At 38.9% G+C, this 19,386-nt stretch overlaps 1 protein-coding gene across 6 annotated transcripts in view; it reads right to left on the minus strand.

Annotated features, from left to right (window-relative positions):
- Positions 1-342: 342 nt before the first annotated feature.
- ANKRD44 (ankyrin repeat domain 44) overlaps positions 343-19,386 on the minus strand; it is a 131,703-nt gene continuing 112,659 nt past the window's right edge. For 4 of the 6 annotated variants that reach the window (XM_030952761.1, XM_030952759.1, XM_030952758.1 and 1 more), the window contains 10 exons: positions 15,561-15,639; positions 14,399-14,516; positions 13,531-13,747; positions 12,792-12,879; positions 11,852-11,935; positions 10,416-10,561; positions 9,536-9,618; positions 8,308-8,390; positions 7,143-7,234; positions 343-4,953 (listed from right to left, as the gene is read on the minus strand). In XM_030952761.1, the coding sequence (XP_030808621.1) occupies positions 4,688-4,953; positions 7,143-7,234; positions 8,308-8,390; positions 9,536-9,618; positions 10,416-10,561; positions 11,852-11,935; positions 12,792-12,879; positions 13,531-13,747; positions 14,399-14,516; positions 15,561-15,639 (1,256 nt within the window). In that variant the 3' untranslated portion in view covers positions 343-4,687. The remainder of the gene's footprint in view (positions 4,954-7,142; positions 7,235-8,307; positions 8,391-9,535; positions 9,619-10,415; positions 10,562-11,851; positions 11,936-12,791; positions 12,880-13,530; positions 13,748-14,398; positions 14,517-15,560; positions 15,640-19,386) is intronic. The other 2 variants (XM_030952763.1, XM_030952764.1) reach the window with 2 other exon arrangements.

Consider the following 19,386-nt stretch of genomic DNA (forward strand, 5'->3'; position numbering starts at 1 on the left):
ATTCGGGTTACTTTTAACACCTTACTTTCGCTGTCTTTAAGCTGTCTGGTCCATTTTAGTCCCTGTGGGACTGCTGCCCCAGCCGGCTGCAGGGCACACCCAGCGGGTGGGGCTCACCAGGGAAAACAGTAAAGTATTTAATGACTGAGCAAAGAAAAAAAAATTACTATGGTGGTTTATTTTCTTCCCCCACCTTCTCCGAATCTACAGAGAAAGCAAAATCAGCTTTCTGGGGCAAGGGGTATTTACATATTAGGGAAGTAGGAAATAGTTGCATTTTCATCTTCACTGAGAAATACTTAAGTCTCCCCGGCTCCCCCAAAAGAAACAAAATTTACTCAGTTTTCCACTGTATTTGTACCATTTTTATTTGTAAAAATAACCATCTGAATGCATTGCAAGAGTAGTTTACAGTTAGGGTTCTTTATTACATTAATACAGCATTCAGTAGTTTAAAAAGTTACTAAACTGTGCTTGAGAAGATTCAGGTTGAATTCCAAGTCATTCAATTAATTCAGTTTTTTTTCCTCATTTCATATGTGACATTTACCCAAGTCCTTAAACTTCAATTTACAAAAGCAAACAATACCGACAAAACCCCACTGAAACCATCAAACAATGTTTTATATAGTTTATTACAAATGTTATGCAAAATATAACACTGGCACCAGATGCGTATCACCATGGTTTGTAAAGATATATTGCACATGCTAAAGCATAAAATATAAGACAAAACCTACAAAACATAAGATATTGGCTTTAATATGTAGATCACTGCATAAGAAATGCATAAAATTACATTTTATACACACACTCAAGATTGTCACTAGTTTAAAACGCCCTTTCCTATAACACTGACCTAAGTTTACTTTTTGTGTAATAAGAAAGCATTTTCAGCGCTGCGAAAATTATACATTATTCCTATAGAAATTTAGCATATTAATTTTCATTTCAATGCAGGTAGAACATATGAAAAGAAGAAACACTTTATACATTCAAAGAAGGTCTGAAATGAAAATTTACTGGTAATATATTGCTTTTATAACACTCAAATGAAAAAAAAGACAAGTTTCACAAAACATTTCCATTATACACAAATATAAAAAGGCACTCTAATATTTCTTACATGACTAAGAATAAAAATCACAAATTTTTTTGTTTAAATCATCCTCAAATACATAACCAAGTTTCTCAACAGTACAATGGATAAACAATTCATTTCATGTGTTTGTTCTAATTCAATAACCTGGCAGTTGTTGACTGCATAAAAGTACCAAACACATTATGGTGCCCTTTTAGTAGCGATGAACAGAAATCCCCTGAGCTATTTCACAGCTATTTCAGGCAGTCCGGAGGTTGTAACTCAGTATTTATGAGAGAGACCTGGGAGCCCGTCCTGCTCTGGATTCCACCTGCAGCTGTGGTTAAAATGCAGGATGAAACAATCCTGCCAACACACCTGGTCAGGGAGCTGCCCCTCCCCAGGTGCCCTCTGCTGGGTGCAGACACAGAAGCTGTCCACGTGTGTTAAGTTGCAGGATCCAGGGTTAAGTGCAACGATTCTGTATGATTACTCTTGTAAGGAGTCCACAGAAAGGCAAGGAGATTATTTACAAGAGTAACATTACTCGCATGCTTATATACCTGCCATAAACTACACATTGATTTCTACATGTGATAAATTACAGATTGATGTGCTAGCATACAAAAAAAGGGATTCTGGTAACTCACATGAGATGTGGGAGAGGCCAACACTGAGCACTTCCCAGTGTCTCGCTTGTGGCAGTTTTCCTCCTAAATCCAGCGCCCTCAAACAGTGCAGACCTGTGCAGTGCCCCGGAGGTGAGCACAGCCTATGCTCCTGTGCTTTTTGGAATGCTGCATCCTGGCAGCATTGTGGGGTTTCATTGGTAAAGATTGGATTTGGCTCCTGGAAGGACCAGCAGGACTCAGAAATAAAACACCTCTACTTCTGGGATGCAGCAGCTGTTGCACTCCACAATTACCAGTGTTATGAGGTATCACAATTAGAAGTTTTAGTAACTGTCTAGGCAGGTAAAAATACTGAGACTTTTAAAATGGCTGCTTCAAATAATATAACAACTTTTTATAAAGAGGGCTGGTTTTCTCTTAATGAAGCACTGTCATGTAGGATAGTGTAATTTTCTGTATTTTAGGGTGAGACTTACAAGTAATCCTGCCAAGGAGCCTGCCTACATTTCTGCTTAAAATAAGATTAAAATGCTGATTCTGCTGTTAGACAGGTGGCAGCTATTTCCCATATGTTTGTTTTCAATGCCATCCTTCTACATAATAAAAACCCCAAAATTTGGGATTACTATTCATTTTGGAACAGGCACCACTGAAAATTTTAACAATTGCTGTCTCTTCTTATTTTCAGTGTTTTAAGTAAGGTGGTTATTGCTATTCTGCAACTTTTAAAAGAAAAAAATGCTGAGAAAAACGAATTAAAATGTTATTTGGTGCTATTTCTGAGGAGAAAACCAAGGTTGTAGGTTCTCTGTCATTCTACTGTAGAAACTACAAAGTTGAGAGAAAAGGTGGGGTTTTTTTGTTATAAACTTTGGAAGATTGCTAACATTCAAGGAAAAAATACTCCATTTTAGTAAAGCAAAATAAACTTAAGATTTATTTTTTTTCCTAATTAAAGGACTGAAATCTGCCAATAGATTTTCAACAATCCAGCAGAACAGGGATAAAAACTGCAACTAAAATTCAAATCCTTGCTTTTCCTTTACTCTGCCAAAAGCGAGCACCGAGGAAGCTCATCTCACCCTCCCAGCACAGACACAGGCCTGGGACAAGCTGAGTGTGAATGACAGGAACAGGAACACCTGACTCCATGCTCTGCCACAGCTGTGTGGGTTTTCTCACCTGTCTGGCAAGGGGCTGGATCCTTCTTAAGCTCTTTAACAAAGGAAGGTGTTTTGCTTTCCGCTTTTTCCCAACACAGCCAGTGGACCTTTGCATTCCATACAAGATGGGCACTCTCCCAATGTGCATCCACCCTTCCTTTTTGCTCCTCAGGCCCTCAGTCTTGCCAGATTCACATTTCATTTCAGTATGCACAAATGCTAACTAGGAGAACAAGCCACAGTGATTTTTCCTGGGCATTTGTTTAATCTCAAATAAATAGAAACACATTTACATTAAAAGTATATGAACATATTCTTAAGTCTGGGAAAAAAACCCCACCTGTGGTCAACACATCATCAGTTAAAAATGTCAACTTGAAACCTGTGTCATAAAATGTAAAATTCACCCAAGACTACTTTTACCTCAAAAGTTTATATTTTATCATTTAGAAAAAACTACTTCATTATGTCACTCACATTTGAACAAAAAAATAAAAGTAGCAAAGTCTTCAACTGAATTACTGAAGCATTTTGGTCCTCTTGGTACGGCTGGTTAGTTCATGATAGTTTTTTGTTTGTGGTTTTTTTTTGTTTTTGTTTACAAAGTCTCATTCTTCCTTTTGTACATCTGTTGCAGAGGAGGGTCGGGGTCCATTTGACCTAGAAACTTTGGCAGAAGGAGTAAACATATTCACAAAGTTGACACTGCTTTAAAAGCTGGTGACAAAAGGCTTTTTAGCATCTATCTCTGGTCCCCTTCACGGTACACTGCTTTGTTTCTGATGTTTGGTATTTCAACTTTTGGTGTTACGCTTTCATTGCTTTGCCTTTGCTCTGTTAATCCAAACACTGGCAAAAGTATTTTAAAATTCAATACTGTTTACAGTAAAAATAAATTATTTAACCATAGAAAAGGAAAAAAGCGCCATTTAAGTTGGCAAATCACTAGAAACTTTTACGTACACCTTGGTCTACACATTTCTCCCCCTCTCCCCTTTTTTTACTGGTACTGGATTCATGATTAATGGCTCAGGTGACAGAAACATCTAATGACCCTAATTCTGTAGTGCAAATAAACATTTCTGCTGAATTGAAAAAAATAAGGGCCAAGTGATTAGCATTTTACAGAAGTGATGTTCATGGGAAAATATGGTGGGATGAGCAGAATTTGGCCTTTAGAATTAACAACTACATTTTTCTAATTGTGTACTGCAACTAAGAACTGTAAAAAGTGCCTTCTGTACGTTTAAGTGCTTAATACAGGCAGAATGTAAAAGGTTTCATTTCCTGTAGAAAAGTAATACAGGCAGTTTTAAGATTACAACTTTACCTTTGGTTCATGTAAAAAAATTATCTAATTAACAGAGCCCCTGGAAGCAGGAAACAGACAAACATAGGAAAGGGGTGATGCTCAAACCTGTGAAGGCTATGCTGGAAATAGGATTGTGCACTAAAGGTGAAAGAACTCTTTACAAACAGTTCCCTATTTATTTGTGCTGTCAAAAAGAAAAAAGGCATTTTCTCTTTTTCTACTTAAAATAAGAGGTAGAGACTTTCCACAGGGGCACTTTGGGCCTAAAGAAAACATCAGGAAACTGAAAAGCTGCAGAACTGTAATAGGAATATGTTCCAGTAAATCCCTCTAATTTTGTTATTTAAAGCCTTGATTCTATCAGCACTACAAATCTTTCAATACCTACTTGTCAAGAATAATAGTTAAGACTATAACTGTGGGATTTAAGCTGTTTAAAAAGACAAAAATTAAAGCTGAAATGAAACAATAACAAAAAAAGTTTTTGAATACCAATGAGTCAAAATGTTTCAGAATCCGAATCATTTTCATTGTACCCATCCTCTGTTCCTATGTTATTACTCAAGGGCTTATCATAAGAGTTAATGGTGCCCACAGCGGAGCCATCGCAGAGGTGCGTCCTGCCCAAACTGTCTTTTTTAAAACAAGCGAAGTTGAAAGCCGTCACTGAACTGGAGGGAGAAAAAGGCATCATGGTAGCCAAAATGAGTGCCAGGCAGTCAGCCACGTCTTTGTTAGGAGCACAAGCCAGGGCTGGCGTATGACCTGGGCACAAACGCAGACAAGGCAATGGTTAGTACTGAGGGCACCTGCGGCACCCGGCATTCCTCAGGTACATCTCTAGGGACACCGTGGGGACACGGATGGGGTTACACATGCCAGGCGTGTTACTCACTCTCACGGCACATGCTGGGAGAGACACTGGGGGCACCGCAGTCACCGGGACCACAACAAGCACTGCTCGTGTGAAACCAGGCAGCAAACACTGCGCCAGGTCAACCACAGCTAAACACAGTTCTACAGCACACACAGCATGGCCAGTATAGAACACAGGGACTGCAGCAACAGGACAGAAACTGGCATCGCTTCTGTGTGCATGAACGAGTCTCATTCTGAGAACAACAGCTTGCATTAAACATGAAAGATATTAGTTTAAAAACTTTTGATTTAATAAGCGAACAATTTTAAAGATTGATCAGTTGAGTATCTATTCGACTTGGCAAGCAGTTTACTTAGGAATTATATTGTAAAAGAATTAGACCAGTGCAGGAGGTACATGGATAGCAGGTGTGACTGGATGTTTAGTTACCCAACTAAACATCTACCCAACTAAACATGGATGTTCAGCTACCCAACTAAACATGGATGTTTAGTTACACAAATGTACACTGTGTTAGGAGAATATTAGCTGTATTCAGCAAGCGTGGCATACACTTCAAATACACAGCTAATAAGACTCCAATGTCAGTCAAACAAAGGACTGGGGAGCTATTAGAAGCTTGTCTTCACTGCAGTTTAACTTGGGTCCTGTCCAAGCACTGCCCTAAAGCAGCTCTTCATGTACATGAGCCCTGGAAGCCAGTGTGCTCATTACACTTACTGTCTGTACATTTTACGTGCTGCTGTGCAGAACTCCAGCCCTTTCCAACAAATCCTCCTTTTATGCTAAGAGCTGAAAAATTCTTTTGCAGATGGTTAAATCTTCAGCACTGCAGCAATAGTAATGCGAGGCAGTGGCCACTTCTGGTACCTACTGCCTCGAGGAAGCCAAGATCTGCAGCACAGATGAACTTGGTAAGCAAAAAGTGAATACAGTTTTGTTGCAAAATACCCACATTTAAGCACTGATTGCAGTCAGTGCATTTCCTCTTCCATGTGTTCCAAGTGTTAATATTCTTTAGATCTGTGAATGTGCTAACGTTCTACTTGAACATGTCTCTTTTAAAATGTGTATGCTGTTCCTAGAAAAACTAAATGTGTATAAAATTTAAATCTAATTGTTGTTTGTTACATACAAATTAGCTGGACCTGTATGTACTATTTTAAGGATAAAATCTGTGGTAAGAAGACAGTCTGGTTAATTTTTCTGTCCCCTATCTCTAAAGTGAGGTTAGGGTCAGATGACTTCTGTGGAACTCATTCATGCAAGTATAGCTAAGGAGCATTTGGCTTATAGTAAATACCAATGAGTTCTTTTCATCCACAGATCTGAAATGTCTTGCAGTGATGAGTGAGTAGTTACTTTATTTAGTGTTACTTTACAGATATAGAAAGATGGAGGTACCCAATTGTTACATTAATGCCATGAAGTTAGTATTGTAAGAAAAACCAACTTATATCAGGAAGATATTTTTAAAAACTATTATTGTAGAATCACATCCCTCTCTGGTTCCTTATAATTTTTAGGGAAAGACTTCACTGAAGTCTGAAATAAAATATTTAATTTAGTAACAAATTATGTATAAGACGGCAGTAATTTAATTGCATCTTGGTCAGATAATTGGCAAGCACAAGGTTTGATCTCAGAATGAGCTGGGACACACTCAAACACATGTTGATGGTTTTCTTCCTACCCATTAAAACATGCGCTGATTGAATGCAAATTCCTTAATTCTTCTGCAAGGTGTCAGAATTATCCGGTGCCACTTGCATGTTTAGGAAATTCAAGTTACCACTGCACTCAGGCATTAAAAAAGACTAGCTGTTGACAGTACATGCAAAATGAACAGTAAAAGGGACCACTGTGATGTTTAAAGTAGATTCATATACTAAAGAAAGAGTATCTTTTCATTTTCTTTTTTTTAAATAGGTACTCACACAACCCATTGTCTGTTCTTGGAAGGATAAAAGCATCAATGAAGTCTATCATCACCTTTTAAGTCTATTGCTTCGGTCTGTTGTAAAATTACCTGTTGGGTCCTACTGAAGACTGTCAAAGTGTATCATTTACTTACCATTTTCATCTACTGCCAGGACACAGGCCCCTTTGGCCAGCAACTCTTCAACCACCATCTTTAGGCCATTTCGTGCAGCAATATGAAGAGGTCTACAAAAACATAACAACTAAATTCAACTTCAGTTTACAACAGATTTTCTAAACAAAGCTAGGCAATGCTTAAAGCATACTGAGCATGTGAAAGAGAATGGTTTCCTTCCTTGGATCATTAGAATTATATCATAGACACTAAATTTTATTGCAGCCTTTGAAATAATTGTCATGTTCCACATCTATAAAACAAGATGCGCAAGCACATCAAGATTGCTTAATACTTTCCAGCCTAAAGATTTTATTTAAAAGGTTCTCATTTTTGCACTGTTTGCAGCACACAATTGATGTTTAAAAAGAAAAGGAATCCAAGACTGAAGAAATGCCTGTGTTCTGTCCTTAATTCTGGCTGCTACAGGCTGTTCAATATCATTGTATTGCCTTTTTATCCTTGAATACTCAATTGCTAATCTCTGCTACTGCAGAGCAGCTGGAAATTAAAAATAGCCATTGGTGTGCTCCTTTCCTGGCCCAACACCCAATGCTCTGGTTTGGGGACAGCTAGCAGGGCAGGAAAAACATTTTCATGTTGGAAGAGGGGGGAAAAAAAGGGCTAAGATGGAATAAATTCTTCTGCAAGCTCTAGGTGATCTGCCACCTGAACTCACAGTTGGATCTCCTGTGGTAGGATTCCTCTGTGCCAATAAACAGTTGCAGATGATAAGATATGCTATGGACAGAAGTTGCACATAAAATATCACCTAAAAATCCTTCAGAGAACTAAATGTATCACCTTAAGTCTAAATAAATTATTTAAATTTAGGATGAAGTTCACTAGAAAATGCCAGATGTATACTTACACATTCACATGATTAATAGACATTTTGATATACTCTTCAAATAAATGACCTGATATAATTTTTCCACCAGATCATGCATAGAAATGGCACGAACAGAATAAAAATTAAAAGTGAGAGTGCAATACAATTTGGGTCTTTTTCAGGGGAAAGCATTCCAAAAAATCGGAAATTAACTTTACTGTTCTATTAAGTAATCTGAGACATGAATTTGAAATGGTAAACTGGAATATTCTGGTAAATCAGCTGAACTTGAGAGGATCAGGCTATACTTACGTCTGCAATGCATTATTTTTTGCATTAATAAGGCTCTGTTCTTGGATCTTGTCAAGTATTAACAAGGCACATTTTTCATGACCCTGTAGTCAGGGAAAAAAACCAAAGTGTTAATTTGCTGAGGAATTTGAAATTGAGGCAAAAGAAATGTTACACAATAAAAGTGAAATTTAATAACTCAACTTGAAATACAAAAGATGCTGCTCAGTTAGCCTGTGTAGAAGGTGAACTAAGCGAGTCTTCAAGTGCCATTTGTGAACCACCACTGCTGGGATGCTTTAGCATATTTAGAAACGTAGACATTCACCTGTCTTTCAACCCTGCATTAATTAAATATGAATTCACTTCCTCAGCTTTCAGAGAATGCTGTTTTCTCTTGAGTGAACATTCAGTGGATGATTTATCAGAACTACACAGTGACAGAGAATGCTTTCATCTCAGAAACGAATACCACACTCTGTGGGTCTTTAAATGCCTTTCTGTATTATTAATAAGCTGCTAGAAAACCTCTTCAGTGTCAGAGAGCTCTAACAATGGAACTTTGGGAATAATAGAGATCCAGGCCTTATTTCTGATCCTGTTTCTGCACCACAAGTTGCAGATGCTGAGCCTACAGTCCTGGCAGGGGAAGAGCTGCCTGAAGGACCTTGAGAATTCAGCAAAGCTCATGTGTCTGCAGAAACTGGAGTAATATGATCACACTGGAATCCAGTCTGTGGGTAGGAGCAAAAGAAAAGGAAAGGGAATCCTCTGTGCATATTTTCTTGCAGAAATAGCAGTAGAAATTGGAATTAAGAAGAAGAAGGCTTAGGAAGAGACACCATCACCCATCTAATCAATACCTCTGGTTTCACTCCTGCTTTGTTAAGGGAAAATTTTAGTTTCCTTTCACAGGAATTGGAGATAAATAAAACATAATTTTATTTTTCTTTGTTATTGAACCTGTTAAGCTGTTTTACAGTGAGATTATCTGGTAAAACCTTAAAGGGTTTCCTTTACTTCTCTTAGTGTCACTTACTTATGTTTCAGCTGTCATAAAAGCCATCCCTATTTCTCAATGTACAATACTTTAAAACAGACAAGAGAAAAAGCTTGGAACAACTTTCCCTTCCTCACCATAGCTGTGACCACCACATTTCCACTGCAGAAAAAAACTTGGGAGAATAAACACATACAAACATTCATAGGGACTGATGAGAATAAAAGCACAGAGAGGTCTTTGACTTACTTTACTGCTAGCCAAGTGCAAAGATGTATTCAACTCCTTATCTTTTAATGTCAGGTCGGCCTTGGCAATGTTCACCAAAAAGTCTGAGGTATAGAGCAGAAATCAATGAAGAAACCCAATGGGCAGATGAACATGTCAAAAGAGAGGAAAAAATTACTATTTCAATGTACATGTGCAGAGATGCTAATCAATTAAGTCTTTATATGATGTAAGCCTTCTAATAATGAAATTAGTGAATGAGAACAGACTGATCTTGTGCAGTTAATCAGCAAGCAAATGCAGAGGTAACAGCTTGTTTGTGGTGCCCCAAACTGTTGAACATATATTGATCTTAATTTATTTATGAACTTCCCTATTTGCAATTTTAGCCTGAATCACCTCTGCCTCAGAATGACTGTAAATCCTGTTTGAGAGGACTAAGGGGATATAAAGAACTTGGGGTGCAGCCTGTGCTGTTGAAGCTAGAGAAAAGGAATTCTGCAAAGCCCATAAGGTCCCCAGTCAGTGTGCCTATGGCACATAGTCTAGCCTGGAAAAAGCAGCTGCTGCCTTTTCAAGAATGGGGCTTCCTATAAAACAGGATGGAAAAGCTTACATAATCTTTTTCATACATGCAGCTTTACTGCTCCTCAAAATCAAAGAAGTAAACGAGAACAGAATTACTGCTGCCCTCATGCTCTTGGGAGGAAGAAAGACTCAAAATTGTTATTGCAAATGTTCACCAAGACTGCAGAGAAGTAGTATTTTTAATGGATGAAAAGCTATCTGCTCGCAGAAGGATATTATGCACACAATCTATTTTCCTTGCTGAGTTTTGCCAGGGTTCCCCTGTGGGGCAGAAGTGCAGGAAGAGGGCAGGGCCAGGGCAGCAGTCACTCACCGACGGCACCCAGGTGCCCGCCGTGCGCTGCCATCATGAGCGGCGTCCTGCCCGCGCGGTCGGCCGCGTTCACTCGCGCGCTGTGGCTCAGCAGCAGCTGCAGGCACTCCACGTGGTCAGCAAAGGCTGCGGCGTGCAGGGGAGTCCTGGGGAGCAACAGCCACACAGCTACAGAGGGGCAACGGCCCAACCCCCCCAAAAACCTCCAAGAGCAAGAGGTTTTAGGGCTTTTCCCTATGGTTTTAGGGGAACAGCCCCACCTCCCCAAAAACCTCCACGTACAAGAGTTTTAGGGCTTTTCCCTATCAAATTTCGAGTTATCACCCTAAGAAGGTTGTAGAAGCAGCAGCTGAAGTAAGTTAAAAAATATTTCCAGTCTCCAAAGGTGATATGATAGTATGGAGATATGACACTGTGAAGAATCTTGTATTAGCAGCCTATTTATATTAATAGAGCATATTGTGTAACATGAAAAGCAGTACAGTCTCTCGTCCTTATTAATCTGATTTTACCCTTTTTTTTTTTAGCAAGCCTCAGTTGGGAAGAGCTATCAGAAAAGAATAGATTCATTATTTTTAAAAATTTAAATATTTTGAGTTGTAGTCAAAGATACTGCAGCAATAAGCCACAAGTAACTGCAATACTATAAAAGGCAGAAGGAATTCAATCCACTTTGAAGGTTATCAGTTTCTACAAGACATAGACATTGGAATTCATTCCCTGCGGCTCTCTGGCATTTTGGGTCGGAAGGGTGACTACTAGAGATGAAAGATAGTTGGTACACAGCCCAGCTCAGTGCTGCTTCTATTTTGCTTATCAGCAAAGGTGAGCTGCTCTTATCCTCACATAACTATGTAATCAGTGTTACTGAGGGTATTAAATTGGTTTCAATCAAAGAAAACAATAAGTGTTCAGTTTTTAGCATTTCAGTAATTTTAATTAAATATATATATATATATATATGGTGAGGAGATTCTCAATGTGACAAATGAAGGATTGGGCTGAATGCCCATCTCTTGCTGCAATAATTTTATTTTCCTGGGTAGACATTCTCAGCTGTGTGCCCTGAGAATGCCAACATAACATGAAAACTATTAATGAAATACTTTTCTGTATGTACTTAGTATCACTCCATTTAGCAAAGATAAATGTGTTTAAATATTTAACAAAGAAAACAGGTCCAGGGAAACAGCTTATAGCCATAGCTATTCTAAACAAACAAAATACTATTACTTTTATATTTTTTCCCTATTTATTCTGACATTGAAAACTTCATATTCTTGCTTCAAGTGAGACACCTTTTATCTGTGCTGTGGTGTAAACTGCTGTCTGAAAGAGTCAGCATGACAAATCTTAAGGATTAGTGCCAGAGGTTCAGAAAGAACTATGAAAAATACTAAATGGAGTCATGAGATGCAATTTGTCCAAGGTATTACCTTCCTTTGTCATCCTCACAGTTGACAATGCTGGCGTCGATGGCTCCGATGAGTAGTGATGCACAGTTTTCATGATCGTTGATTCTGCCAAAGCAAGTATATTTTTAAAAGGCCATGTCTACATATTTTTTCAATTTCCAATATTGGTTTACTTGACTTCCCATTAATATTTCTTATGGTTATTTCTAAGTTACCGTAATATGCCTTTGTCTTAATGCTTTTAGTCACACTTCTGCATAATTTCTCTTTTAACCAAACTGCATCTGCTATGATGGATTTCAGTCTCTAAAGCAAAGCTGATCCTTAATTCACTATGCACCAAGGTAATTTCCAAGTCCAGAACAAAGCTAGGATTAAACCCTTAATATCTTAAAATCCTTAGTCTGTATGTAAAACACCCCTGGGCCTGGAAAGCACTCAGTCATAGACACTTACATGAAGAGAGATTTATTCTAATGTTTAAGGTACTGAAAACCACATCTCTTCCAACTCACACATTTAGTACTTGGATTTGATGGATGTGTTCAATTAATACTTTTTCTGGGTTTTGCTAATTTGTCTAATTTCTTTATGAAAATAAACAGTATTTAGTAACAGTAACAGACACACAGTATAGGTAACACACTTCCACATTGGATTAAAAGCTATTTTCATTTTAAATTTGTATACATGCTTAAATTGCACACATTTTATTAGTCTTGAAAATTGCATACTTGTTTAAAATAATATGAATACTGAATTTTTTTTCAAAGCTATTACTAGAAATTCTGATTTAAAATAATATGTTTCAGCCACAAAGAATTGTATTTCAAATGATCAGCTTTGAAATCCTTTGCTCATGCAAATAATTTCCAAAAAAGCTTTCTTTATTCTCATACTGCTACTTTCTGCAGACATATCCTGAAGCAACACACAGTTGTTCCTGGAGATTTCTACTTACACGGCACAGTGCAATGGAGAGAAGCTATTACCATAGAACTTGTGGAAAAGTTTTTGTTCCAATAGTACCTCTATGCAGTTTTCATGACCTGTGAGAGAGCAGATATTTCACAGTGTTGCACAAAGCAGGTAGTTCACTTAATTCATATTAGGCTTACACAGGTTGGAATTTAACACTTTTAAGTTAAAAGTTGAACATGATGCGTATATAAGCTCTTACGTGATAAATCAGAGAATTTAAAAATTTTATGGCAGCAACAAGAGAGATATGGGCTAATATTAGAATTTATTAAGAAAAAGGAAAGGAAAAAAGCTCTTTTTAATGTGATGGCATGTATGTTGCATTACATCCAAAGCTTAAATGACAATACTGAGAAGCTTTATCCTTATATCAAGCAACGAGTTCAGATTATCCATTTTAGAATAATCAGTTCAGTTCAGAATATCCATCTATTCACATGGTCTCTTGCACCAAGAGCTCAAATTCCTGGTCACACAGAAATCAATTTCAGCATGACATTGAATTAAACCAGAATTTCCTCCTGGCTTCTTGTGACTTGGAGCAAATGAGCCTCAAAGTCCCTGGGAGGTACCGCTGGAACTTCTGGCCTCTGAACTGAAGGGCGCACACAGCAAATGCTAACACAGACAGCACACAGGCATCATTTGCCTCTTCATTTCAAGCTCCTCCACCAGATCTCCCCAAGCTGACCCGGGCAGCAGCCCCGGGAGAGCCTCACCATTGTAGGAAGCCCAGTGCAGGGGTGTGTAGCCCTGGTTGTCCTTGAGGCTGCAGTCCTCCTCGGCAAGTGCCACCTGCAGTAACTCGCTCAGCCACGTGGCGTGACCCCGAGCTGCTGCAAAGTGCAGAGGGGTCCTGCCTCTGGCATCCTTACACAAAATAGAGACTTCTTTCTCTAACAGCATCTGAACACATTCTTCATGCCCAGTCATGATCTGATAACAAAGAAAGGAGTAAAGAGGTTGACGTAACACAGATTCTTGCCCCGGAAATATGGAATGTGATTGACACCTGTGAATATGAAATGGTGTGGATGGGATTCAGCAGGAGGAGATGAGAGCCCCTTTGCTCACCTGCTGAACTGCTCACTGCAGTTATCATGAAGTTCTGTATAAATATCATCCCTTGCATCAGCTCCACGTTGGATAAGAAGCTAGACTTAGCTAGGAAAGTCTAGCTTAGTCAAGCTGGACTAGAAAAGATTAGATCTGCCTCAAGTTTCATTGCCTCTAAAAAACTTATAAGACTTGCACCATTCCAAGAAAAATGAAAGTAACTACTGGCCAGTTCTTTCAAAGAAATTATTTTCAGAATTCTTAAGCTGGTCAGTTACAAGAATAATGACTACTATTATAAAGTGTCTAGAGAAAAAAAAAAAAGTGGTCTAATCATTATTAATTAACACAAATGTGAAACAAAAGCAAAGCATTACTAAGAGCAGATCTGTCTTGCTTTGTATCTCATTGATTATGCTTGGTCATGTTTCCAATAATTTACAGCATTCTCTAGATTTAAACATCCCTGTACTTATAGTGAGTTGTAGTCACAGCAAAACAAATAATAAAGGATAATAAAAATTAAGTCACCCCTCGATGTAAAGCTGTGCATCCCAGGAGATCAGCTGCATCTACAGATGCTTCTTTTTCAAGTAATAAAGAAACAGCATCAATATGCCCATATGCCACTGCAAGCATTAATGGAGTTCTAGGGAAAAAAAAGAAAACCAGAGCAGTCATAGGTATAAAATGGATACTATTTGTCCCTGCTAACTTACACAGAGAAATCAGGAAGCCCTGCATTTCTTGCCACTCCTACCCATGAACCCATTTCTTTTCCCCATATGACACCCAAGGGAAGACCTTTAGTATGAAAGGTTTAACAACCAACTGCCAGGACTGAAACAGTAACAAACCCACTTGTAAGCAGTTTACAGAGCAACACCATTCAAGACAATCTGTTCTCTTAATAACCTACAATTACTGTCACCTCCAGTGACACAAGAGTTTTACAATACCCAGTCTTGTGAATCCATGTCCTTGCTAGTTACCAAGATGACAATGACCCAAAGTATTTCTTTTGCAAAGGCTGCACATTTGCTTAAAGGGGATGAAGGGACATGAGGGAAATATTCAAGCTAAAATTTAGACTAACATATCTTTCATTTGTTTTTGAAAGAGATCTATTCTCCATCTGTTTCTAGGCAGACTAATACCATTTAAAATTAAATGTGCAGACATTATATGTACAACATTATATGTTCCAGACACCCCAAATGAGTTTCTTAAACCATTCACATTTTCACTTTAAAAATATATCTTATTCTCTCTCTATGACTGCCATTTAAGAAGCAGTAAAGTTTTTGTAGGAACATCTCAGATGCATGTGTCACCTCAAATAAACACTGTGTCCTACTGCACCAGTCTAATGCACCAAATAAACCCTAGAATAGCAATGTTTTAGAAAGAAGACAACTTTATAGCAACATCTCAGGAGCCTGTTCAGTTTTTATTGAATCTGGCCCACAACATCTATAAAAGACTTTTTAAAGTATGAAGCAGAGGCTAAGATTAATGATTAGTCCTTTCCACATGGCTTACATCAACTGAATGTGTACTTTGTAATCTCTGCCAAATTCTATGAGGAGAAGTGCAGGAAATACAGTATTTCAAGTAAGTACTTTTTTGTGAGAAATATGAGATGCCATTTGAATTACAGAGCTGAAAAAAAAAGCCCACAAAGAAAACTTACTGTCCTTTGGCGTCTGTCACATCAGGGTTGTCTGCAACCTCCAGCAACAACCGTAAACAAGGTGCATGGCCATTAATGACTGTAAAGGAAAAAAACTATGTTTCATTTCAGATACTCTTTCACTAGAGTACATAGGGATAAGAAATGTCCTTATAAACAAGGAAAATATTCCACCATAGAAGAGATCAACATTCCCCCAATTTTCATTTCATTTGTGCCAGTGAAATGGTGAACTGTTTTTTCCTTGACCTCACGAAGATGAGGACTGGTTCTCTTAGATACAAAAATCCCAAATGAGTAAAACAGAAATTGTGATATTCCCTTCTGAGAAGATTTCTACTAAAGCAGACAGCATTTCAAAATCCCCCAGACTAAGCAGGCAGGCAAGGCTTTCTGTGCTCAGGGTTGGAACACAGTAGGAAGTACATTGTCAAGGCTCCTTAATTTTATGTGCACTGCACAAGCAAGTACTTCAGTGCTGCTATGAAAAAAAGAAATCTGTAAAGAATGATACAAATGTCATATTCACAAAAGCACATAACACAAGAGGCTAAAATTCCCTTTGAGATTATCCATTTTATAAAAAATAAGACTTATCAAACCATTTGGGTTTAGTGGTGTTTGGGGTTTTTGCTGGGGGAGGATATTTTGGGGGTTTTTTGGGGTTTGTTGTTTTGGGGTTTTTTATGTAACCCATTGCTGCTAGGAAACAGCTTTGAGTCTCTACATTCTGTAGGACCTGACACTGAATCCCATCTGTGTGTCAGCTGGCTTTAAGGCTTCAGACTTTCATGGGATGAAGAGACAGTTATTTTTTTCTTTGAAAAACAATTCCTGTGCTCAGTAGATACACGTTGTGTTCTTATTACAGCAAGTCATGCACTCACACTGCCTACACCCTGTGGGCTGAGGCAGAACCCTTGGACACCACCTATGTCACATCATGCTGGCTGAGAAACCGGTGCACATCATCACATTCAAATTACTCATCCAAAAATAATCTTAGTTGGTTTACCCAGAAAAATAAAAGGCATTTTTAGTTATTTACCACTAAGTAATGACATATAGATAACATGTAAACAGTTCTACAGGGCTGGGGATTCACTGGCTTGAGGGGGGGGGGAAATAAAGGTCTGTTCTCTCTCCCAGCAGGAGGAAGAGAAATCATAACTTGTTCATAAAGATGTGTGAAAATGATTTTGGTAAATGAATTTTAGAACAGATTCTCCCAGAAACTCCTAGGAGCTGACCCAGTGATTACTAAGCATTACAGACCCTGCAGGGAACACTAGTTTTGCCAACAGACCACAATGCTAACACCAGGGGAACACTTGCAATGGATTCTCCAGACTAGCCACAGGAGAGGCTGGTGGTAATGAAATTACACAGGGAACATATCATTTGGGCAAAGGAAATTCTCCATGTTATGAGGCCAGAGGAAGTCTGTTACTTCATGGGGACAGACAGAGAAAAGAAACACTTCATTAGGTGAGTTCTTAAGTCACAAATCCCTTTACTGACACAAACGTGCAGAATTCAGTCATCCAATCCACCACTGAGGCCTCCTGAGCTCAGTGTTCAGCAACTATGCTGGTGTAATGAGAAGGAATGAGGGCAAACAAGTTTAAAGGGATGGACACACACTTCCTTCTTGTTTCCTCCCAGTGCACAGTGCAGCACGAGCAAGTGCTTGTTCTGTGTGTGCAAATGCACGCTGGCACTCAGGGGAATAATGCAGCCAGAATTCTGTTGGATTTCTCAAGAGGCACCAGCTGACCTCGCACACCTGCAGCACGGACTCTGGACGAGCAGCAGCTCCCAGCAGGTGGCACCAGCCTTGCTCCAGCACTCCTCACCAAAGCGCTTCCCTGGAAATGGGCACTCTGCAGGGGGATGTCTGGAGAAGGGACTGGTAGGAGCTTTACTCCAGAGATCACTTCCACAGAACTCTACAGAGCTTTTGAGTGGAAGGTTCTAAACGTTGTCTTAATGAATATTTACCTGAAGTGCACTTAACTCACATTTGAAAGCTTTCGAATTCATGCCAGTGGTGAATTTCCTTTACTAAGGAGTTCAAATACTCAACCCATCTGTGCATTACTTTCCATTCTGCTCAAGGTACATGTTCCCTTTTGTGCCTCATTCCTGTGTAGGATTTTTTGCCTTTTTTCTTGGTTGGGCTTCTGTATATGTGGTTTTTTGTTTGTTTGTTTTTAACACATACCTGACTTATTTTGCTTCGCTGCAAATTTAAAGAACAATTTATTTGCACTCCTGGGAATGTTTTTTAGTCTGAGAAGCAAAAAGCATAATGGACCAGAAAAGTCTGCAATGAATCTTCCTGCTGGTTTCACATGGAAGGTACTCAATAATACAGTGATGGAGGTGATTAAAAAACAAATTCAAAGGGGGTGGGGGGAACACAATCTGAATTTATGTGAAGGGAAGAAAGGTGCGTATTAAAATAACATCTTCTAGTCAACAAAGGTACTCAATTTATTCAACAGATTAGTATTTTAAGTCAGAGCTGCTAACAAAAATATGGCTTTGTTACCATTCACTGAAGAGTCTTTAGTACTGAAGAACCTTTACAGTTCAGTTGTGACAACTAAAACGTATGTCACTATAACCACATTTTTAAATAAATGCAAATCTTTGCTGTAGTGATGACATACCAGACAGAGTCACACCTTGTTCATATCAGATCCTAAGATATGTTTGAAGTAACTACAGGGAAAGCTCTTGACCACCACAGCTTAGTTTTGTGGTAGCACTAATATTGATTTCAATTAATTAAACCATCAGTATTTTTCATGAGGAGAAATGTGCTGAGTTCTAATGCAAAGTTTAAGCAGACAGGAAGCATTTTTAGTATGCAGTGTGGGTCTATTACAAGCATTTCCTTCAGTACTGCAGACAAAATTGCTAAGTCTATTTGACCTCATGTTTCTCGGTTGCTCTTACATGAACACACACAGAGAAGAAACTGATACTACAGAATATATATGCATTTCAGCAAGATTAAAAGATAAGCAGGAAGACAAGTCTGGTCCTGAATGAATTATCCACGTGGTATTAATTTTCCTTCCCACTAGAGGCCACTGCTACCCTGCACGGAGCCCCTCCTGGAACAGCACAGGAGACACATTCCCTTTGGCACCTCTGCATATTTACCTGACAGGTACCTGTCAAATAATAACCTTCAAATCAATGACAAAGTCTACATTTCCCAGCTCATTTTGCATGTTAATTATGTAACACCCCACACACGAGGAAAGGAGCAGGCTGCCAGCAAGTGCAAGTTTGCAGGCTGGCTCAGGAGGAGGAGGAGCCTGAAAGAGGGGGGTGAATTTCTGTGGTGCTGCCACTGCAAAAGGGTGCAAGTTTTGAACACCAGAACATTTTCATTGCCAATTAGAGCCCACATCTATTTTTCAACCTTTCTTCCAAAGGAGAAGCAGCGAGGCAAGTGTTCCCTCCTCCCTTGATTATTTGGCTGAAGAAGCAGCAAGAGAAGGTGTCATGAGGGAAACATCACACCTCCTGAAGAGTAGGTGGTGACAGAGAGGGGCAAGCAGGTAAGGGCAGAGCAGTAGTGGTATGCAAAAATATGAGATTCTGTATGAGGGAGGACTGAAGCACAGGGGTAGAGGAGAAAAAGATGAATGAAACACCAGAAAAATGGTTTAAATGTCCAACATCAGCAAACAAGTATGACTCCTCAGGACATGTGAGAATGTTCTTCCCTTTAGAAGAAATGGGCATAGCAACAGCAGGTAAGTAAATGTACCTGCTTCAGTGTGGGAGGGTCCATACCACAAGGGCA

The sequence above is a fragment of the Camarhynchus parvulus genome, chromosome 7 (genome assembly GCF_901933205.1).
Source record: "Camarhynchus parvulus chromosome 7, STF_HiC, whole genome shotgun sequence".
NCBI lineage: Eukaryota > Metazoa > Chordata > Aves > Passeriformes > Thraupidae > Camarhynchus > Camarhynchus parvulus.